The following is a 24,078-nucleotide window of genomic DNA, read 5'->3' as shown; positions in this document are numbered from 1 at the left end:
GGAAAAGCTCAGCAGGTCTGGCAGCATCTGCGAAGGAAAAAACAGAAGGAAGGGTCACCAGACCCGAAACGTTAACTCTGTTTTTTCCTTCACAGATGTTGCCAGACCTGCTGAGCTTCTCCAGCAACTTTGTTTTTGTTCCTGATTTACAGCATCTGCAGTTCTTTCGGTTTTTATTCAATATTCTTAGAACCTGAACACCTTCCCTACATGTCCTTTATCCAGGCCCACTGCCCAGGCACTGTCATGTCATGGAGATAGCAAGAACTGTAGATGCTGGAGTCAGAGATAACACAGTGTGGAGCTGCAGGAACACAGCAGGTCAGGCAACATCAGAGGAGTAGGAAAGTTGACATTTCGGGTTGGGAAACTTCTTCAGAAAAAGGTTTTTCTGAAGACTTTTCTGAAGAAGGATCCCGATCCAAAACATCAACTTTCCTGCTCCTCTGATACTGCCTGGTCTGCTGTGTTCCTCCAGCTCCACACAGTATTATCACTGTCATGACATGGGCTGCTTTCAGCACAGCCAACCTATTTTCACCTACTCATGGTCCCCATTATCAATTTTTCTTTCGCCCTGGCTTACTATCCATCCCCTTGTCTGGCTAAATGTCTTTCTCTCTCTGGGCTCTGTCTCCACGTATTTTGTTCCTCCTTCCCTCACTAGACCCCCACCCCCTATCTTCAGTATATATATCTCCTTTCCCTACCTACTCATAAAAGGGTGACTGAACCCAAAACATTAATTCTGCTTTTCCTCCACAGGTGCAGCTAAACATGCAGACTTCCTCCAGCAATTTTAGTTTTTGTACAAATTATTAAATTGTTTTAATATAAATGAAGTGTAAACATTTTTTGAGTCCTAAGTGAAAGTCACAATCCACAGCTATTTTTTAAAAATCTGTTCACAGAGTGTGAATGGCAATGGCTAGGCCAACATTTATTGCCCATCCCTAATACCAGGCTTTTGAGAAAATGGTATGAGCTGTCTTCTTGAACCGCTGCCTTCCACTTTGTGTAGGTACACCCACAGGGTGAAGGAGAAGTTCTAGGATTTTGATCTGGCAATTATGAAGGAACAGCGATACAATTCTGAATCAAGGTGGTGGGTGGCGTGGGGAGGACCTTGGCATAGTGGTGTTCCTGTGTATTTGCTGCCCTTAGCATTATACACGGTAGAGTTTGTAGGAGGTGCTCTTGAATTATACACTGCAACATGTCCGTGATCCTGTGTTGTAGCTTCACCTCATTTTAGGTAAGTCTGATGCAGCTCCTGATATGCACTCCTGAACTCCTCAATGAATTAGGCTGACATCCCAGCTTGATGATAATGATAAAGTATGGGATACACCAGACCATGAAGTTACAAATTTTTGAATATCATTCTGCTGTTGCCAATGACCCATAAAACCTAGTATGCTCTGTTATAAGCTGCTAGATCTGGTCAAAATTGGCTCATTTAGCCACACAGAATGATGGAGGGTATCCTCATAGTGATTTCAGGACTTTGTGCCCACAATGACTGTCTGGTAGCAACTCCTATTGATATCGTCATCGACAGATACATCTGCATCTGAAGACAGGGGGTGGACGTATGGTGGGGAAAGGAGGAACAAAATATGTGGAGACAGAGCCCAGAGAGAGAGTGTAAGACATTTAGACAGACAGACTGCAGTAGGTGAGATTGGTGAGATTGATTTGAATTTTTCCCTTTTGTTGGCTTTCTTGCCACCTGGCACATACAGGTATGTTAACGCGAATTGGCTGTAACAGTTTGACGAATAGTGGATGCTGTTTGGATAACGTGAACTTTCTGCTGTACAGGTATAGCGATTTTCTACAGTGATTTCCCCATAACGCAATTTTCAATGACAGTTTTCTATAGTGCGAGGTCACACAAGAATGTAACTATTGCATTATAGGAGATGTACCTGTACCTAATATAGGAACATAGGAAGATAGCATCAGAAGTAGGCCATTCAGACTGGTGAGCCTGCTCCACTGTTCAATTAGACCATTGCCTGTACTGTCTCCAAGTCTCTTGATGTCATTAGTCTCCAGAAATGTAGCAATTTCTGTCCTGAACATGCTCAATAATTGAAATTGAACTTCCACAGCACTGTGGGGTAGTGAATTCCAAACATTCATCACCCTCTGAGTGAAGAAATCCCTCCTCTCACCAGTCTTCAATGCCTAACCCTTTTCCTAAGTTTATGGCCCCTTGTATTAGAATCAACATCTTATGTATGCCCATTCTGTAATGCCCTAGAAGAATTTTCTAAGTTTCATTGAGGTCACCCCTCATACATCAAAACTTTAGGGAATACAGGCTCAGTGTCCTTAATCTCGCCTCATAAAACAATTCTAACATCTCAGTGATTAATCTGATGAACCTCTGTTACACATTATATACAAGTATCCATCCTTAGATAAGGGAATCAAAACTGTAAACAATACTCCAATTCTGGTCTCAAAGCTCTACACAACTGCAGTAAGACATCTTTACTCCTGCACTCAAATTGCAATGAAGGTCAATATATAATTTGCTTTCCCAATTGCTGGTTATATCTGCTAACTTTAAGTAACTCATGAATGAGGACCCCCAGGCCCCCTTTGGACTCCAGCACTTTCTAACCTCTCACTGTTTAAGAAATATTCTGCTTTTTCTGTTTTTTTAATCAATGGTATTAATTTTACATTTATTCACATTATATTTCACTGCCATGCTCTAGCACATTCACTTTGCCTATCCAAATCCTCACAAAGCCTCTCTGCAACCTCTTCACAATTTTGGTTACCACCCAGTTTGTTGTCAAACTTGGCAAATTTGGAAATATTTCCATTGGTCCCTACATCCAAATTGTTTAAATACATTGTGAACATGTGTAGCCATGGTACTTATCCTTCTGCTGTCCTGCTCATAACAACTGGTCATCCTGAGAATGATCTGTTTATTCCTACACTGCTTTCTGTCTGTTAACCAATCACAATTCACACTGGTATATGTCCCCTAATCCCATGGACTTCAATTTTATTTATTAACCTTCTGCGTATGGCCTCATCAAAAGGCTTCTGAAAATACAATTACAGCAAATCCATTGGTTCTCCTTTATCAGTAATGTAAGTAATATCCTCAAAAAGTTTCAATGAGATTGTCAAATATGACTTCTCTTCATCATAAATCATTAACTCTTCACAACTTTGCCGTTCTTTTCGAAATGTGCAGTTATCACATCTTTCATAATAGATTCTAAAATGTTCCTCTTATTGACATCAAACTAACAAGTTGTTGTTCTCCATTCGACCTCTTTTTCAATTTATAAGTATTGGGGTTACGTTTGTTACCTTCCAATCTAGTAATTATGTCCTTTAGAGCTCATCTGGTCATTAGTGTTCTATCAAACCACTCTTAGTGATGTACATTGAAGTCCCCCATCCAGAGAACATTCTGAGCCCTTGCCACCCTCAGTACTTCCTCCAAGTGATTTTCAATATAGAGGAGTAGCGATGCAGCCAATGGGGTTAAGGTTGGTGGTGATTAGCAGGACGTTTGACCTGATGATTTCATGGTGTCTTTTGCAGTCAATATTGAGAACAGATAAGGCAATTCCCTCCCAACTATACTGCCTCATTAGGTAGGTCTATTCCACTGGTGAGACAAGACAAATCAGAGATGGTGATGTCTGTAAAGTATCATTCTATTGAGTATGACTACATCAAGTTGTTCTTTGCCTAACGAGAGCTTTCCTATTCTTTGGCACAAGCCCCTTTATGTTAGTAGGGAGGACCTTGCATGGTCATCAAGAGGTGGTTTTGTAATTGTCTTTTTCGGTGCCCAAGTTGATGCCTGATGGTCCATCTGGAGTTAGCCTTTAATTCTAGATTTCATGGAACTCAAATTTCATTATCTGCTACAATGAAATTTGAATCTATGTCACCAGTGCCTTTCCAGATCCAAGCCAGTCAGTAAGGCAGAAACCAAGCTATATTTCTTTGTGGATAGAGTTTAACTACTCAACCTGACAGCCCCTTCCACACACCAATTCCATTTATTCCCCCTTTATATCTAATCAAACAAACAATGAAGTAATCTATTAAACCCATCATGTGATTAGCTAATGGCTTTATTAGCATCTGGAACATTAGCTTGGGCTCTGGATTGCTAGTCCAGTGACTTTACCCCCATGCTACCTCTCTCCTAGAGTTCCCCCATAAGTCACAAAATAGCAACAACTGTTCACAGCAGACATTACATAGAGTCGTAGAGTCATACAGCATGGAAACAAACCCTTCAGTTCAACTTGTCCATGCTTACCAAGTTTCCCAAACTAAACTAGTCCCACTTGCCTGTGTGTGGCCCATATTCTTCTAAACCGTTCCTATTTATGTACCTGTCCAAATGTCTTTTAAATGTTGTAACGTACCTGTATCTATCACTGCCTCAGGCAAGTCATTCCACATATGAACCACCCTCTGTGTGAAAATATTTCTCCTCGGGTCCCTTGTAAGTCTTTTTCCTCTCACCTTAAAAATATGCCTTTTAGTTTTAAACTCCCTTAACCTCGGGAAAAGACCTTTGCTACTCACCTAATTTATGCCACTCATGGTTTTATAAACCTTTAAAAGATCGCCCCTCAACATCCTACGCTCCAGTGAAAAGAATCTCAATCTATCCAGCCTCTCCTTATAAATAAAATCCTCCAGTCCCGGTTACATTCTTGTAAATCTTTTCTGAATCCTCTTCTCTCCATTTTACTAATAACCTTCCTATTGCAGGGCGTACAGAACTTACCTTACTATCAACAATTAAATTTCTTATACACCCTATGAATCCAGTGAAACCTAGTTGATCATTGCGGTTTGACAGTGACTCTTTGATTCCACCCAACTGAAGGGGTTGAAGAACATTTAGAAATCTGTCAGAGAAGAAAAGGCTTTCAGCAGGTTTCTCAGCAAATCTGAACGACATGTTACTAAAGTTGAAATGATAAAACAAACCAAGACATTTCTGGTGGCTGCAGGATTAGCTTTACAACAAAAAAGTGCCACATTAGAATAAACCTTGTCCAGGCTATGCCTTACTTGACAGTTTAAAAATAAATTATTGTTTCAACATTGTCCTGAAGATGGCATACACATTCAACTATTTTCCTTAACGTTAAAGCAACCATATTACTGCTGTCAACGATTCTAAGTAAAAAATATTATTTGACTTTTAGGATGAGATCGTAAGGGTAACAGACACAAACATCTGTATTAAACAAACTGGGTGAGAATGGAGTCTGCTGATGGTTTTGTGTTGAAAATTGCATGGCCATCTCGTTTGCATATCACTCCCAGTTGACAAATACAACTCTTTGTACAACATCAGAGTAAGTCACTGCAAGGGGAATGAAAATTTATTGCTTACTGATTTAAATCATGAAGCAGCTTAAAATGCCAGCAGCCTTCTTGAAGGCACAGAAGCAAAGTGGTTTGTATTGTGCAGTTTTGTAACCCAACTTTTGACATCTTTGTGTCCTAACTCTGGAAATCCAAGCATCGATGACTCTTTAACTAATGGTGCTCACAGAATAAAATTGGAAGCAGCTTTGACTTTGCCAGTCATAGTTAGGACTGTTTTATGACTTTATCATAACTGTAGAACATTGTGCAGATTGTGATGAAATGCATCCATAACTCCTTAAAAGCCACTGAGGGTAGAGCACCTCATTCAGTTCATTGTGATCAATGTACAAGATCATTATATCTCATTACTCATTGTAAGGCTGTAACAATGGGTCGGTCCTATAACTCCTTCACTCTCCTTTACCTTCGTATTTTCTGTTACTACTTCCTTTCTCCATTAGAAATTCACCAGTTCTGCGTCAAACAGAAGTAGTGTGCCCAATTCCTCCAGCAAGACTGTCGAAACATTACCGAGATATGCTGGGATGTTACGAGGGATGGAAGGACTTAAGTTAGGTTCAGAGACTAGAGAAGTTTGTGCTACTTTCCTCAGAGCAGAGAAGGTAATTGGAATAGCTTATCAATGTGATTGGTACAACAGCAGGGCAGATCTGCAATGAACAGCTGAGGTCCTGATCATCGAAGGCTCAAATACGTAGAAGTAATGTCATTTATACAAGATAGGATAAATAAAGGACAGTCATCATGGATTTGTTTAGGGAAGGTTGTGTCTGATGAATTGAGTTTTTTAAAGGATGTAACAAGGAGAGGTGACAAGGGTAGCACATATAAAGTAATCAACATGGGATTTTAGAATGGCTTTGCACAAATTTGCATGTTGAAGATTGATCAGAAAATTAAAAGCCCACAGGATTCAATGGATAGGAGCAAGTGAATGCAAAATCAATTCAGTGCCAGGAAGTAAAGAATAAAAGTTGATGGATAATTTGTGATTGAGAAATTGTTTCCAGTTGGTTCGGGATCAGATTCCTTGCTTTGTATGACACATTGCAAAGTTTTATGTTTAAATGTAAGAGATATGATTAAGATGTTCACATTTGATACAAAGATTTGTTCTTCAGATGGTCATGAAGAATAAAGCTGTAGACTGCAGGAAGATATTAGTGGATAGGTCAGGGACACAAATGGAGTTCAATTTGGAGAAGGGTTCAAGTATGTATTTGGGGAGGATAAACAAGAGAATACACAAAAATTTCAGTGTACTGAATAGCATGGAGGAACAAAGAGACTTTGCCCACAGATCTGTAAAATTAGCCAGACAGACAAACAAGGAACTTAAGAAGGCACACGTTAGCTTTCCTTTATTGGTCAAGGCACACAACAGAAGAACAGGGAGGTTATATTAGAACTGTATAAAACACTAGTTAGACTGCAGCTACATCCAGTGTGTAGTTCAGGCGATCCCACTATGTGATCATATAAGAGGGTATTTGGTGGAGATTTATAAGGATGTTGGCAAGCCTAGAAAATTAAAACAAAGACTAAAGATCAGAAAAATTCTGATCATTTCTGCAGAATCACAGAATTGCTATGGCACAGAAGGAGGCCACTCAGCTCATCATGCCTGCTCCAATTCATTAAATGACAATCATTACCTAGTGCTGATCTCCTGCTTTTTCCCCATTCACCAGTTAGTTTTATTCACCCAATGCTCTTTCGAATGCTTCAGTTGAACCTGCCTCCACCACACTTACAGACAGTGCATTACATTTTCTTTGGAACAGTTCAGGCTGAGAGAAGGTTTAATTTTATGAGGGGTCTAGACAGAGAAACTCTTTTCCATAAATAAAGATATTCTGATAGGTTGTAACAATAGAATATGGGATAGCGTGGCTCTCAGATATGTCACTGTGCGCTGAATCATGGGTAACAATGTTCAAATATAAAATGCTGGAAGTTAGTATCCCAGAATGTTCACTAATATAACAAAATAATTATTACATTATAAAATAGATGATTACATTTTTACCTTGCTTCTCCAGGAGTTTCACCTGAAACTTCACAGACATTACGGTCCATTTCTGACAATCCTTTGCCAATGCCTTCCTTCTCATTCACAGCAGCACCAGCGCAATGGTCAAGGATCATTTTCACTCTCTACAACAGCATCACAATTAAGGTTTATTTGAATAATGTATTGTTACACAGCACAGTCTTTTATGGGAATAATTTCATCCCTGGTAATGAATGTCCATGGAATTATAAAGATCATAAATCCAAAATGGCTGTGTCTGGTGCAAACGCCATCTCCAGGTGGTGCAAAGAGCACACGTGTACCCTGACACGACCCAGTGTTATGGGAAGAGACAGAAGGAAATGGTGCTTCTAGAAATGTGAATAATAGAGTTCAGGACAAGTGTTAGGGGCCAGAGTGAAGTGGTGGGGGGTTAACAGGCACAGCTGCAATCCCAGCCCCTGGACACAGCATCCAGACTGCAGAAAGGGCCTCTCCCTCTGATGATCAGCAAGGTGGTGGTTGCTGAAGAATGCTCAGTGGCAGCTAGAAAGGGCCAGTGGCGCTGGTGGCCGGAGAGAGCAGATGTGTTGGCCATCTGCTTGAGCATGTGCTTGTGCGATGCCACTACACAGGAACATGATGACATCAGCAGTGAAGGCACAGCTGCTTCCTGTGGCCTGTCGCATCTAGCTGACATCATGGGCCATGTATCGCGGCCATTTTGGTCTTAATCACTCTGATCCAAAATACCCAGGACCTGGAGACAGGTATCTAAATGTCAAGGAGCAAAATTCAGTGAAAGGAAGATTTATTTATTTTATTACAGTTTTTTTTAAAACCACACAATAATAGAAGTCAAGTGACATGTCTTTAAGGGCATACGGGCACATTGATTTTAGACATTTATCCAATCATTAAGTTTACACTAAACAGATATATTCACAAGAAAAATCTAAGGAGAAGTGTGACTTCTATACGTTCTACAAGAAAAATGAGAAATGGGTGCTAAAAATACAAAAACAGGTGGAAATGTGATTACAGGCAAAAAGGCAAACAGCAAAATAAGCATAGTGAAAAAAAATAAACAAGTGAAACCAAAAAGTCAAACATTCAGTTTGACAGAACTGAAGGGAAGTCAGAGAGGTGATGAAAGGTCAAAAAAAAAGGTGAAGTTGTTAAACTGAAAGTATGTTCAAAACAGTAACAGTGAACAAGTAATTGATATTCTCTCAGGCTCAGCAGTGTAGCTAAAATTCCACAAGACATATTCATTTAAGCAACACATGCTTATAAGTGGATAATATTTATGCAATCGGTTAATCCCCAGCAAGTTCTCCTTCTCAACATTCCTATACCATCACTACATACCTTTTCATCACTTACTACGTCCAGCCTGTGCCAGTGCCGATCTGCAACAAAGATACCTGATGGTAGCTGCACATGGAGAGATCCTGAACCATGGCTAATGTTGAGTGAAGGAATTCCATTCCTAAGCTCTGTAAAGAAGATGTGATGAATTGAAACTTAACTGATCATATATCTAAAAAATTCAGATTTGGAAGAGAAAATACTGATTGATCAAAAGCTTTATTCATCAAATCAAAATGATAATAGTCAATGCACTTAAAATTTAAGACTGATACTAAAGGGTGAATATGAAAGAAAAATATGAAAGAGCTCTCCAAAATATTGAGATGTACTTTTAAATTGCACATTGCTATTTTTGTGATAACTTCACATTTCTTATTTATTTCAACTATACAACTGTGGAGAATTTGTGAAGTCTTCCATCCCTATTTCTTTAGCATTACTAATGTGTCCTTTGTGCCATGGTGAATAATAGGATTCAAACCCACTTATTTGCTGCTGAAAGGTTGACAAAGTTGGGGTCCAGTTTTGGCTAAGATGATACTCAATATGTACAGACCAGGTTGAAGCAATAAAACTTTGCTAACCACTGCTGTCAGTATCCCGACCCATCAAGAGTCAGAACCTTAGGAGAAAGGAGCACAGAGAGAAAACCAGAACAAAAACAAATTTTAGAAATCTATCGAGCTAAAGTATATGTAAGAACTTTGCCTACTTGTGTTGTCCTGTGCCTGACATTCATACCTAATGCAATGAAGTCTTCAAGCTCTCCAGAATGCACTTGAGTGAGTGGTCCATTATAGAGAATAAGCCCATTGGCAGTTTCAGTGAGGAACTCTAGTGAAATTAGGCTCTTGAAACAAGGTTTGATGGGAGGAAACCAGGCGTAACCATGACTTTTAAATGTGTACTTTGTCTGCTGACATTCTGGCCCATCAAACATTGGAAGACATTCACACCTAGCATACAAAACAAGGATAGATTAATAATTTCACAACTCAAGCAGAAGACTAAATGACATATTGTTGCATTTTATATAGTGTGAGAGTTTAGAAGTTTAGAAAGAGCAAGCTCCTATAGAAATTCACACGCACAGTAACACAAGACATAAGGTAATTCCTGAACATGACATCAATTTGCATCTATCTACTGAGATGAAAAAATATACATTCTATTCCCCTGTCAATGCCACATAATTGGTTTCTGGCTTGTAAACCCATTGGAAGTGATACTTAGATAACAAGGTGTAGAGCTGGATGAACACAGCAGGGCAAGCAGCATCAGAGGAGCAGGAAAGCTGACGTTTCGGGCCTAGACCCTTCTTCAGAAATGGGGGAGGGAAAGGGGGTTCTGAAATAAATAGGGAGAGAGAGGGAGGCGGATAGAAGATGGATAGAGGAGAAGATAGGTGGAGAGGAGACAGACAGGTCAAAGAGGCGGGGATGGAGCCAGTAAAGGTGAGTGTAGGTGGGGAGTTAGGGAGGGGATAGGTCAGTCCAGGGAGGACAGACAGGTCAAGGGGGCAGGATGAGGCTAGTAGGTAGGAGATGGAGGTGGGGCTTGGGGTGGGAGGAGGGGATAGGTGGGAGGAAGAACAGGTTAGGGAGGCGGGGACAAACTGGGCTGGTTTTGGGATGCGGTAGGGGGAGGGGAGATTTTGAAGCTTGTGAAATCCACATTGATACCATTGGGCTGCAGGGTTCCCAAGCGAAATATGAGGTGCTATCCCTGCAACCTTCGGGTGGCATTGTTGTGGCACTGCAGGAGGCCCAGGATGGACATGTCATCTGAGGAATGGGAGAGGGAGTTGAAATGGTTCGCAACTGGGAGGTGCAGTTGTCTAGTGCGAACCGAGCATAGGTGTTCTGCAAAGCTGTCCCCGAGCTTCCGCTAGGTTTCCTCAATGTAGAGGAGGCCACAACGGGGACAACGGATACAGTATACCACATTAGCAGATGTGCAGGTGAACATCTGCTTGATGTGGAAAGTCTTCTTGGGGCCTGGGAGTGGTGTGAGGTGTAGGGGCAGGTGTAGCACTTCCTGCAGTTGCAGGGAAAAGTGCTGGGTGTGGTGCGGTGGAGGGGAGTGTGGAGCAGACAAGGGAGTCATGTAGAGAGTGGTCCCTCCGGAAAGCAGATAAGAGTGGGGAGGGAAAAATGGCTTTGGTGGTGGGGTCGGATTGCAGATGGCGGAAGTGTCGGAGGATGATGCGTTGGATCCGGAGGTTGGTAGGGTGGTACGTGAGGACGAGGGGGATTCTGTTTTGGTTGTTATTGTGGGGAGGGGGTGTGAGGGATGAGTTGCAGGAAATGCAGGAGGCATGGTCGAGGGCGTTCTCGACCACTGAGGGGGGGAAGTTGAAAAATGAGGACATCTGAGATGTTTGGGAGTGGAATGCCTCATCCTGGGAGCAGATTCGGCGGAGACAAAGGAATTGGGAATAGGGGATGGCATTTTTTGCAGGAAGGTGGGTGGGAGGAGGTGTATTCTATGTCACTGTGGGAGTCGGTGGGCTTGAAATGGATATCGGTTTCCAGGTGGTTGCCAGAGATGGAAACAGAGAGGTCCAGGAAGGAGAGAGAGGTATCAGAGATGGTCCAGGTGAACTTAAGGTTGGGGTGGAAGGTGTTGGTGAAGTGGATGAACTGTTCGAGCTCCTCATGGGAGCACGAGGCGGCGCCGATACAGTCATCGATGTAACGGAGGAAGAGGTGGTGTTTAGGGCCAGTGTAGCTACAGAAGAGGGATTGTTCCACGTAACCTACAAAGAGGCAGGCAAAGCTTGGGCCCATGCGGGTACCCATGGCCATCCCCTTTGTCTGTAGGAAGTGGGAGGAATTGAAAGAGAAGTTGTTGAGGGTGAGGATGAGTTCAGCTAAGCGGATGACGGTGTCAGTGGAAGGGGACTGGTTGGACCTGCGGGACAGGAAGAAGCGGAGGGTCTTTAGGCCATCTGCATGGGGAATGCAGGTGTATAGGGACTGGACGTCCATGGTAAAGATGAGGTGTTGGGGACCAGGGAATTGGAAGTTTTGGAGGAGGTGGAGGGCGTGGGTGGTGTCACGGACGTAGGTAGGGAGTTCCTGGACCAAGGGGGAGAAGATGGGGTCAAGATAGGTGGAGATAAGTTCGGGGGGCAGGAGCAGGCGGAGACAATGGGTCGACCAGGGCAGTCAGGTTTGTAGATTTTGGGAAGGAGATAGAAGCGGGCGGTGCGGGGTTGGGGAACGATGAGGTTGGAGGCTGTGGGTGGGAGGTCACCTGAGGTGATACTTACTCTTATTGTTTTATGGTTTGGGCTGCCTTTGTTTCCACCACAATTGCAGGAGATGCATTCATCACCCATGCAGTCCCAAAGCTTCTAATATCACTGCTAACAATGCTACAGACAGCTTCCTGCATTGAAGAATATGACCACCCATAACATTAAGCCACATAGAGATATTTTAACAATTGCAGCCACAATAAAATGTGGGATTTTTGTTTGCAAATCCTGGGTTCACAGCTTTTTTGCTGTTCCATTCCCATCACTTTGCCACCCTGTTCGCGACCGCCTGGTTGTCCTGCTCAGATAGTAGGATGTAGGATTGAGTTATTTTTAATAATTAATTATTTTGATTTGATTAAGCAAGTAAGGAACTAAATTACTTTTTATTTAAACTTTGGTTAGTTGTAAAAACTTCCTGTAAGGAAGAATAGCCATACAGCTCAGGGTAAAAATAAAGTGATATGTTTAATGTTTATGGCACAAGCGAATATGAAGTGAAGCTAACCAACGTGAAAATACTTCAAGGTAAAAGACTCTTCCTCAAAGACACAGCTATATTTTAAATTAGTTGAGTTTTGTAACTTAAACTATGTTTCAGGCCCATGTATGGATAAATAAATAGCTTCTGTAGTGTGTTTTCTAGTCTTGTCATTGTTTTAACTTTTTTAGATGTATATATTGAGTTAATTATGTTGTATTTTCTATGTGTATTCTGTTAACTCAGTTTTAATATACTGATTATTCCATATGCAGATGTTTATATGGATCCTACATAGACTTTTATTATGGAGTTACTTGCACTTTTGTTAGTTCTAGTTAACTTGCTTTCAGTGCCATGATGAAGTCATGGATTGATACATAATCCTCTTAATTAAAACATATTGATATGCTTTTGTTTTCAGAACATCCAGTGTATCAGTTACGACATTTAATCTTATATTAAATCACTGGGAGTTTATATTATATTCTCCCAGGCAGAAACATACATGGCATCATTGGTGCCACATTACTAAAGATATAAAAAATTGGCAAGTTGATTCGGGGAAGCTGTTAGAAAAGATGTGATCTACAAAGTGATTGACATGTCAAGGAATGAATCAGGAGACTGTAGGGAGTGACATCACCAAGTTGACCATTTCTTTTTAAAAACCTGTCTGGAATTAGGCATACACTGTTTAGCCAGTCTGAGATTAATCATGTGCCATTCATGCATTGGCAAGCCAATGAAATGTCAGGATGTCACTGATTATGTACAGTGTAGCAGTTAGCAAGGGTCAGTACATGGCAATTCTTAGTGGTTCAATGATCAAAAAAGGAAGACAAAAGAGAATGTCTGTCAACAGAGAGCAAGAGATGTGTGCCCAGTTGTGAGCTCGTGTCTTAAAGTAGATTGACTGAAAAGCACTACTTTTATTGAATATCATTCCCTTTGATCTTGTTTGATAGGCTTACTAAATTCTGTGAAAATATATTTGTGCCTCGTAAATATATTTGTATCTTGGTCTTGTAACTAATCAGGACTGGTAGACCTTTCAGATGGGCTCTCTCGAACTTAGTATATAATTGTAATTGAGTACGCTTGTGGCACAGTGGGTAGTGTCCCTACCTCTGGGCCAAACGGTCCAATTTCAAATCCAATCTGTTTCGGAGATGTGGCATAACATATCTGAACAAGCCGATACAAGTAACTTTAATACTGCGGCGAGGAACTCCTGTCCTGGCTCCCCAAAGCTTGCCCACCATCTACACAAGTCAGGAGTGTGATGGAATACTCCCCACCTGCCTGGATGGGTGCAGCTCCAACAACACTCAAGAAGCTTGTCATTATCAAGGACAAAGCAGCCCGCTTGATTGGCACCACATCCACAAACATCCACTCCCTCCATCACCGACGTTCAGCAGCAGCAGTGTGTACTATCTACAAGGCGCACTGCAGAAAGTCATCAAGGCTCCTCAGACAGCACCTTCCAAACCCACAACCACTTCTATCAGATATATGGGAACACCACCATCTTCCCGTTCCCCTCCAAACCACCCACCATCCTGACCTGGAAACATATCGCTGTGCTTTCAATGCCAGACCCCCCTTCCTGGAATTCCCTTCCTAAGGGCATTATGGGTCAACACACAGCAGGCAGACTGCAGCAGTTCAAGAAGGCAGCTCACCACCACCTTCTTAAGGGCAACTAGGGACGGGTAATAAGTTTTGGCCCAGTCAGCAACACCCACATCCTACAAATGATTAAATAAAAAGAAATTGAAATTGACATGGGTTGCACATTTATAAGTTAAAATGAACCCCAAAAACTTACAAGAGTGGAGGCAGTGTAGCTCGAGAGATAATGAATGGGGCTGCAAGCAGGCATGAGAATTCATCAGACGCAGAACAATGATGCCTGTGATACCATGCATATCCCTGTGGGCAGAGTGGGTGCCAACTTCCTTTCCCAATGTGGTATCAGTACATATACCATACTGTTACTCTTCTTCATTCCGCTATTATAAAGCTTGGTGAACTCTCCATTCACATGCTGAATAAACATGGCCCAAAGTGAGTAGACACACTATTTAAATAAAGGTGTTTAATGTAACTGGCTACGTCAGTTATTTTGTCCTAAGATATGATTTATTTGGGGCTTTAACCTTTTTTTTCAATGAATATTTGAAGTCAAGTTTGTTTTGTGTTTGAGAAGCAGATTTGCTAAAAAAAATGCTGAAGGGCTTAAGAAGTAAGAATCTGAAATTATTACTGAACACAGGGCACTGGTAGCTGAAATTATTTAAGTCACATAAAACACTCCAAATATTTTAGCTTTCAGTTTGATCCCTTAACTAAAAGCTAGTACCACTACTGGAATTATGTAAGATACTGAGAGTGAGGCTTCTCAACTTCACTTGAGCTATACCACAGCAGAAGTTTCTGACATCGGTGGAAACACAAAGTGATTGCACATTTATAAGCTTGTACACTGCCCTGCTGATTAACTGAGATTTTTTACTTCAATTTTGTAGTCTGCTACCTTCCTTTATATCAAAGCGAGATCTGCGGAGGCCAACAATACCAAATTCAAACTTACTGCAGCCAGTAGTGTCCAGTAGCATTGATGGCAATCATCTATAATTTACTTTGACACATTTGACTTCAACAATATGGAAGGATAAAACAGTTCTGAGATTGGTCTTATTTATGCCACAATGCTGCTGTTCCAAAGCTGCTTCCTGTAGCAGGTGAATTTGTGACATCTTTAGCACTTATGGATGGTACAGTAGCTTCAGCAAAAGACATCAACTAATCAGAGATCAAACCAATAGAGAAGTCAGTATGCAAAATGCATTGACCTACCTGAAGCCTAAATCGGTATCAACACAAGTGCCACCATTTAGACATGGATTAATTGGATGTGAGGAACAAGACAACCTCTTCTTTTCCCGAGCTTCACAGACACATTGAGCAGTTGTGGATGTTGTTATGGAAACTAGGGAAAAGTTTCCAGCATTCAGCAGAGTTGGAATTGGGCTAAAGGTGGTGCTGCTTGTACAGCCGGGAGCGGTGCCACAGTTTGCATTCACACATGCGTCCACAGCAATCTGGGATACACTTACATTTAAAATAACCTGTAGCTGTAAGGAAAGAAAAAGAACTACGATGTTAAATGCATATTAAATACGTGGTGAGTTAAAAATTAATACAAATCACAACATTCAAAATGTAAACAATGTTGTTACCATGAATGACACAAAACTGAAGTGTAGAATATGGATTTTACCCAACTAGTTTTTACCCTGTCTCGCTGATCTGAGAGAGACCGCATGGGAAGGTGTTAAATGGAGGTGAGTCAGTTTCCCAGTTTGATTAATTTCGTACTGAATTCTACACTCCTGGTGACAAGCTGCAGAACATTGGCAAGAGACAAGGAGGAGGGCATTGATTTTTCCCAAAGATTAGAAAAAGCTAACTGAGGAAACCTTAATGAGCACAAAATTATAAATTGGAAACATTTATGTAAGACAAACACATTGGAATTTTGGTACAATGTTGCTATCAAATGCTCTCAGCTAAAAGTTGTTCACAATTATAATCCACTAAATATGAAAAATAAATCTCCATTAATATGTGAAATAACTCCACAGAGGCTGGTATCCTGTTACCAATTCACCCTTTATTCATACATGAAAAGTCCTTGACTACATTCCTACCTCATACAGAGTCAAGCATCAGAGTATCAGTATCTCTGACACTCACTCTTTTTATGTCAGCCAAGTCTCCCTGATTGGATCAAGTCAACAGCCCCAATCAGGGGAGTCATATTCTATGAGGTTCAGCTGGTTAACTTTGTTACAATCACTGCAATATGTTTTTGGGTTAACATGTTCTTCCTTGCCTGGCTAGAAGTTCAGTAATGAGCCCACCTAACATATTGACTGCTGTTGTGCAGCAGTATCATGCTAAAAACAGCATTGGTCGCTTTAAGGCAAGATATCTGCTTCCACCTTGGAGAAAGTTCTGTCTTAAAGTGTTCCCAATCAATCTGATGGCCAGCAGCGTCAGACGGGAAGGAAATCAGGCTGAAAACCCTCAATGAGACGGAGTTTGTCAGGACCAGGATCATCACCAAGTAAAGTCCAACAGGAAGAAGATCAATCCCATCAGATCGAATCTAATTGACCTGCAGTCAACCTAACTGACTATCTAGAAGGGAATTACTTTAAATTGCTACATGTTGTTCTCACGTTTAGATTTTTGGCAATAAAGTTGTTGGGTTTGTGGTGAAATTGTGTCATTTGCCATCCGTAATATTAGTTGCTTGGACCATTAAGTTGTCATCTGTGGTGAGTTCTTCCGAGGGAACAACTTGCAAATTTGCCTGCTAACTAGAAAGCATAGCTGCTGGCAGTACAAAGCAGAAAGGAGTGGAAAGTACCATTAAAATGAATGGATGGAAAGTTGTGGCGATTGTTGTTTCTGGTATGAAATATTGATTGGTGAGCTCCTCATTGACAGCAGTAATTGTGACAATTATCTCCACAGTTGTTTGCTAAGAATTCTTCCAGCCTGATGCCAACAAAATAAAGAATATGGCTACAAAAGATGACAAAAAGGCTCTGATGTATGTTCTGATAGCTCCCTTTAACATATAACCATTTTTGTATAACAATTCTCTCCCCCAGACAGCTATGAAAGTTCAGTCTTTCAGTACGTTGAAGGTAGAGATTGATAGATTTCTGGTTACCAAATGTATACAGGTCTAAGGGGATGGAGTGGGTAAAAGACATTGACCTGTTTGATCAGCCACGGTCATACTAAATGGTGGGGCAGGCTCGACAGGCTGAATGGCCTACTCCTGTTCCTATATTCTTGTGTTCTATATTCCCCATACAGCAGAATATATTCAGCCAATTAAAATGACTAGCTTTGCAAATGTGTGTCATTGTGGCCTTTATGGAAAATAGCTGCATAGCTCTTAGTGAAATAATGACATACTTCATAAGTTTTAGGAAGTACATACCATGGTTTTAGAAGCTGCCACATTGCCATTCATTTTCTCAGCCTTGTAAAATGGAGACCCTTGTGCTGCATACCAAATGTCTACTTCTCTAACTTGATCATTCACATTCGTGACGCTGAAAATATGAATGTTATCCAGCTGTGCTGACAGAATTTCTGATAAAACTCTCCTTAGTTTAGTGTATTTACTCTCTGCAGCAGCTGACTGGGAGATAAACTCCTTTGCTGTGGTATCTGTTAGAAAAAATATCAATTTTACTTCAAGAGTGCATTCACAAGTTAACCTGTTTAAAGTGTCACAACATGAATTTTACTAAGTTCTGAGCTTCACCACTTTTGAAATTTATGTAAAATATCACAAAATTGTAAAGGATATTTCCTCATAAAGTCTTTTCAAAACGTAAGGGTTAACAAAGGACCGTAGACTATTTTCTAGTTTATGATGTCAACAATAATCAGTCTCAACATCTGACATTGAAATTGTTTTTTTCTTGACCAGGAATACATTTCATTCGAACAACAGAAGTTGGATTTCAATTTTATTTGGTTTTTTAAAAAAAAATCCATCAAGTAGATATAGTTTCTGAACTAGGGAGCAAGGGAACATTAGCAATACCAAAAAAAACAGGAAGATACTTTCCTAATAGTTGTGTCTATTATCTACACAGGTATCTAGGTGTGATTGTCAGTTGAGGCTAGATTACTAAGACTGTGGTGTAGTGAATTGTCTCTCTGGAATACAAAGCTCCTCAATAGTTAACCACATACACTTTGAGATTTGTATGAATTAATGTTTCCCTTCAGAGTAATAGATATGAAGAATAAACCTCCAGCTGAACCAATTGATCAATGCTGATTAATTGCTTTAATATGAGCTGGATGAATATCTAAGGAATATTTGTATGGGATTACTCCACATGGATAAATACTGAGATGGTTGAATACTATGAACATTGTGGTTACTGAGCTTTGGAGATGATGAAACTGTCAGAAATAATTGTCAAGTTTTTTTAAAATGTTGAATGCAAGGTATTTTGCAATTTCCATGATTTCCCTTCAGAGTACAGGCAGGAAATCTTTGAAGAATGTCTTCTTAGCAAATTGAAAAGGCTGGATAGATTACATAATAGAATTAGAAAGTAAGAATATAAGAACTAAGAAAGTGAGTAGGCAGTTCAGCCCCTTGAGTCTGCATTTAATGCAATAATGACTGATGTCATCTCAACCTCAATCCCACTTTCCTGCCTGCTCTCCATAACCCTTTAACCCTTCCCTAATTAAAAATCTGTCTCTCCCCTCCTTAAGTTTATTCAGTGATCTGAGTCCCCCACACTATGGAGTAGTGAATTCTACAGATTTATGACCTTTTGAGAGAAGTAATTATTCGTCATCTCTGTTGTAAATCTGCTACCCTTTAGCCTAAAACTATGGCCTCTCATTCTAGATTGTCCCACAGAGGGAAGCATCCACTCTATGTTGACTTTGTCAATCCATTTAGCATCTGTTATACTTCAATTAGGACTCCTCTCATTCTTCTAACGTTTGGTGAATATAGGCCTAAACCACTCAATCTTTCCTTATAAGATAGACCTTTCATCTCTGGAATTAATCTAGTGCACCTGGACTGAACTGCTTCCAATGCAATTACATCCTTCCTCAAGTAAGGGCACCAAAACTGTACACGGTAATCTGGATGCAGCCCCACCAATGCCTTGTACATTTGACACAACACTTCCCTACTTTTATGCAAAATAGAAAGTGCTGAAAAAACACAGCAGATCTGGCAGCGTCACTGGAGAGAAAAACAGAGTTAACATTCAAGTCCAGTTGATCCTTCATCACAACTACTTTTACACTTCATAAGCTTCAAAATCTCCTCTCTCCCAACCGCATCCCAAAACCAGCCCAGCTCGTCCCCGCCTCCCTAACCTGTCCTTCCTCCCACTTATCCCCTCCTCCCACCTCAACCCCCACCACCACCTCCTACCCACTAACCTCATCCCGCCGCCTTGACCTGTCCGTCCTCCCTGGACTGACCTATCCCCTCCCTAACTCCCCACCTACACTCACCTTTACTGGCTCCACCTCCGCCTCTTTGACCTGTCTGTCTCCTCTCCACCTATCTTCTCCTTTATCCATCTTCTATCCGCCTCCCCCTCTCTCCCTATTTATTCCAGAATCCCCTTCCCCTCCCCCATTTCTGAAGAAGGGTCTAGACCCGAAACGTCAGCTTTCCTGCTCCACTGATGCTGCTTGGCCTGCTGTGTTCATCCAGCTCTACACCTTGTTATCTCTCTACTTTTACACTCCATTCCTTTAGCAATAAATTCCAATATTTCATTTGTCCTCTTTGTAATCTGCTGTACCTGCACACTAGCTTTCAGCGACTCATGCATGAGGACACCCAGATCCCTCTGCACGGAAATATTTTGAAGTGTCTCTGCACTTAGATAATAAGTTGACTTTTTATTCATCTGACCAAATGGATAACCTCACACTTATCCACATTAAACTTCATCAGCCAGATTTTGGTCCATTCACCTAACCTATAGATATTCATTTTTAAGTTTCATTGATTCATTGCAACTTGTTTTCCCACCTATTTTAGTGTCATCTGCCAATTTGGGTATTGTACATTCGATCCATGTATCCAAGTTATTAATGTTAATGTATACAAGGTCTTTGGAAGAAACAGACTAGATGGGTTAGACTGCCTTTCTCATTATATCTTGTGTTCATATGCATTTAAGAAATATACGTCCCCCGGTATTGTTTTATTCATAAGAAAACTGTATTAATGTTTCGATTAAATGTACACTGAAAGGAATGGTTGGATTCTCACCAGTCAGTCTAAGCGAGCCAGCATGATATATGGCATCTTCTTCCAATTCTTTGACAACAACTTTTATTGTTGAAATTACATCTGGCCAGGTGCCATCTGCAACTTTGACCTGAAAGTTATACACTCCAGAGGGTGTGCCTTCAATAATACTCAGGAAACCAGAATTTTCATTGAGGACAAAATTTCTGAAACAAATGTGCATTTTTTCATAATTAATTAATTAATAATTAATAATGATTAATTAGTAAAATGCAAAATTAGCATGATGTATTATCACACTTCTCTATTCTGAGCTGGCATTTGTTGGCTCAGGTTCCAAACTGTGAGTTGCTGAGTTTGACTGATTTGCTGAAAGTGGAGTTTGAACAGCTCTTTTTAGGAACAGTGGCAAAAATTATCACGTGAGCCAATCTGGACAACTTTCAATTCCAATAGGATTGTCCATGCTAAACTCAAGCAGGTGCATTACAAAGAGTTACACACACAGGTACAAAGCTGTGAACAACACTGCATGTACCTGAATGGAGCTATGGAAATATCAAGCGACAAATCCACAGAGATGCATGTGGACCTGTTCACAATCTGAGGAATTTAAAAGTGTAATGATTAGAAACTGAACAGCATTACTTCAGATTCTAGTTACTTGGATCAGCAACCCAAAAACTGGATTATCAAAAAGTGGCTGTGTGAACATCTGGCTTTCAGCTGGTGAAAATAATCCAAACAAGCTTCTGAGAGATTTCAAGCATAACTGCTGTCTGTAAATATTACATAAACACATGGAAGTTGGGGGAGTTGATAAGGGAATTTTAAAATGAGTAGAAGTTTCACAGTGAAACTGTTCCACTTCTGTGGTGTGAAATTACATTATGGGATATCAACACACAAGAATGATTTTATGGTAATACTGTACTACAGAGTGTGATGTTGTTTTTTTTTGTCATTCATAAACACACAGACACACACATATAGTCACACACAAATGCAGACTTGCTTACCTTGGAGGTGTTCCTTCAAATCTGTATCTTTTATCATCCCAGTCATCTAGATCAGGCGCTTGTACCTTGCCCAGCTCTGTGGCACCAAGTAGACCTAAAATAAGCAACACAGCACACGACTTCAGAGACCGATTATGTTCTGAAATAAGAGTTTTGGAGATCGTAAATGCATTCATAATTTAGGTGACCTGGCTTTCAAAAAGTATAGCGCTCAGAGATTTAATGCGCCATGTCTTAATTTCGAGAGCTTTGGAATGTTGCATTTTCAAAATAAATACAAATTAATCACAGAATCAATAGCTTGAGATTATACATCCACCATTTTTGGAAAACTGGATTGTTCGAAGAATTTGGGAGAGATGATGGTGTAATGGTAATGTCACTGGACTAGTAATCCAGGATACCTGGGCTAACACTCCTTGCACACAGTTTGAAATCTCACCACTGCAGCTGCTGGAATATAAATCCAATTAATTGATAAATAAATCTGGAATTGAAAGCTAATCTCATAATCTAAGATAATGGTGACCATTAAACTATGATCGACTGTGATAAAAGCCTGTCTGGTTCACTAATGTCCTTTAGGGAAGAAAATCCTCACCAGTTTGGCCTTTATTTAACTCCAGACCCACAGCAATGTAGTTGACTCTCAACTACACTCAAAACTAGTCAAACAAGGATGGCACAGTGGCTCAATGGTTAACACTGGTGTCTCACAGCACCTGGGACCCAGGTTCAATTCCACCCTCGGGTGATATCTGTGTGGAGTTTGCTGCACATTCTCCCCGTGTCTGCGTGGGTTTCCTCCAGGTGCTCTGGTTTCCTCCCACAGTCAAAAGATGTGCAGGCTAGGTGAATTGACCATGCTAAATTTCTCTTAGTGCTCAGGGATATGTGGATTATAGAGGGATGGCCCTGGGTGGGATGCTGTGAGGGCTGGTGTGGACTTGTTGGGCTGAAGGGCCTGTTTCCACACTGTAGGGATTCTATGAAAAGCCATTTGGTTGTAGCAAATCATTACACAAAAGTTAAATGAGATAGACTTCCATGATTCAAGAAGGTGGCCCTATCCCAGTGTCTCAAAGGCAATTAGAGATAGCCAACAAATGTTGGACCAACCTGCTACACCCACATCATGTGAATTTTTTTGGAAAAACATCTCTGATTTTGCTATTTTACTCTTCCTCATCTCGGAGGTTACACAGTGGCTAGTATGGTGCAGAAGGACACCCTAATGTACATGAACCCTGTACAGGCTATGATAGTTATGAAAAGTTATCTCCTAACCTTGTCCCATGCTTGATCAAGAGCAGTAACTATCAAGCTACATAACCACTTGTAACAGAGTAAGATTATGTTGTCCCTTGTGGACTATGACCAATCCCTCCACCCCTCAAGGTACCAGCATATGATAGGATATTATTGCATGGCTTTTTGAACTCTATCCAAATGGTTATTTTACATGTTTGAGTCTGGACTTTGAGCGTTTTCACAAAATTGTAACATTACTGTCACAGTTGCCAATGCCCAGTCCAAACCTTACAATTGGACATATACAGATGAGGAGAGAGGTGCAGAGTCTGAGAAGGAGCTTTCAGTAAAGATGAAGAACTTAATACTGAATTTAAGGGACATGACACAACTAAGGATGATTAACCTAAAACCGAGTTACAAATTGCTTTGTATTTACTGCACAGAAACAGGCTATTAGACCCATCAGACCCACATCAGTGTTTATGCTTCACTTGGAAGCATGTTTTGGCTGCCATCTGTTCCAAACGTAACAGAGAATCAAGATGCTAATAGGAGGAAAAATCTCGTACATGAGGAAAAATGTATTTGACAAACCAATGGAACTGAAGGCAGACAATTCACCAGAACCAAAGGAGTTAAAGAAAATAGCTGCAGAGATGTAGACTTATTGGTTGAAATATTCCAGAAATCACTCAAGTCTGGGAGGATTCCAGCTGGCTAGAAAATTGCTAATGTGATGCCCCTATTCAAAAAGAGAGGGAGACACAAAGCTGGAAATTATAGTCCAGTTAGTTAGGGAAAATGCTGGAGTTTTATTATTAAGTAAAAAATAGAAGGACACTTAGAAAAGCTTAACATAATCAAACAGGATCATCATGGTTTTTTGAAAGGGAACTCGCATTTGATAAATTTGCTGGAGGTCTTTCAGGACATAACAAGTAGAGTTGATAAAGGGGGAAATTGTAGGTGTCGTGTATTTGGAGCTGTAGAATGTATTTTATAAGACATAATATGAAAGATCATTACACAAAATAGGAACTCACAGTATTGAGGATAATGTATTAGCATGGATTGATATTATACTATGCATGGTTAATACATAGAAGACAGAAAGTTGCATTAATGGGTTTTTTTTCTAATTGGAAAGATACATCTAGTGCATTGCCACCAGGATCAGTCCTAGGACTTTAATTATTTACCATCTATATTAAAGACTTGAAGGAGGGTCAGACCATAATGTATCCAAATTTGCTGATGATATAAAAATAGGAGGGAGGCCAAGCTGTGATTTGGACATAAAAGGTTGATAGATCCTGTACAATTTTAGTTCCTGTATTTAAGAAAGGACATACTGGCAATGGAGGCAGTTCAAAGAGACTAACTGGGCTGATTCCTGGGATGGAGGGGTTGATTTAC

The 24,078-nt window shown here is 40.6% G+C and overlaps 1 protein-coding gene across 1 annotated transcript in view; it reads right to left on the bottom strand.

Moving 5' to 3' along the window:
- The window catches only part of si:dkey-22o22.2 (neural-cadherin), a 235,539-nt gene that overhangs the window by 32,200 nt on the left and 179,261 nt on the right, over nucleotides 1-24,078 (bottom strand). Inside the window, exons 19-26 of the mRNA XM_048596155.1 lie at nucleotides 21,409-21,502; nucleotides 20,411-20,595; nucleotides 17,570-17,802; nucleotides 15,406-15,683; nucleotides 9,539-9,753; nucleotides 8,795-8,922; nucleotides 7,439-7,566; nucleotides 4,793-4,916 (exon numbers count right to left, since the gene is read on the bottom strand). Coding sequence (XP_048452112.1) covers nucleotides 4,793-4,916; nucleotides 7,439-7,566; nucleotides 8,795-8,922; nucleotides 9,539-9,753; nucleotides 15,406-15,683; nucleotides 17,570-17,802; nucleotides 20,411-20,595; nucleotides 21,409-21,502 — 1,385 coding nt within the window. The remainder of the gene's footprint in view (nucleotides 1-4,792; nucleotides 4,917-7,438; nucleotides 7,567-8,794; nucleotides 8,923-9,538; nucleotides 9,754-15,405; nucleotides 15,684-17,569; nucleotides 17,803-20,410; nucleotides 20,596-21,408; nucleotides 21,503-24,078) is intronic.

The sequence above is a fragment of the Rhincodon typus genome, chromosome 4 (genome assembly GCF_021869965.1).
Source record: "Rhincodon typus isolate 14 chromosome 4, sRhiTyp1.1, whole genome shotgun sequence".
Taxonomy (NCBI): Eukaryota; Metazoa; Chordata; class Chondrichthyes; order Orectolobiformes; family Rhincodontidae; genus Rhincodon; species Rhincodon typus.
This window is presented reverse-complemented; position numbering and strand designations above follow the sequence as displayed.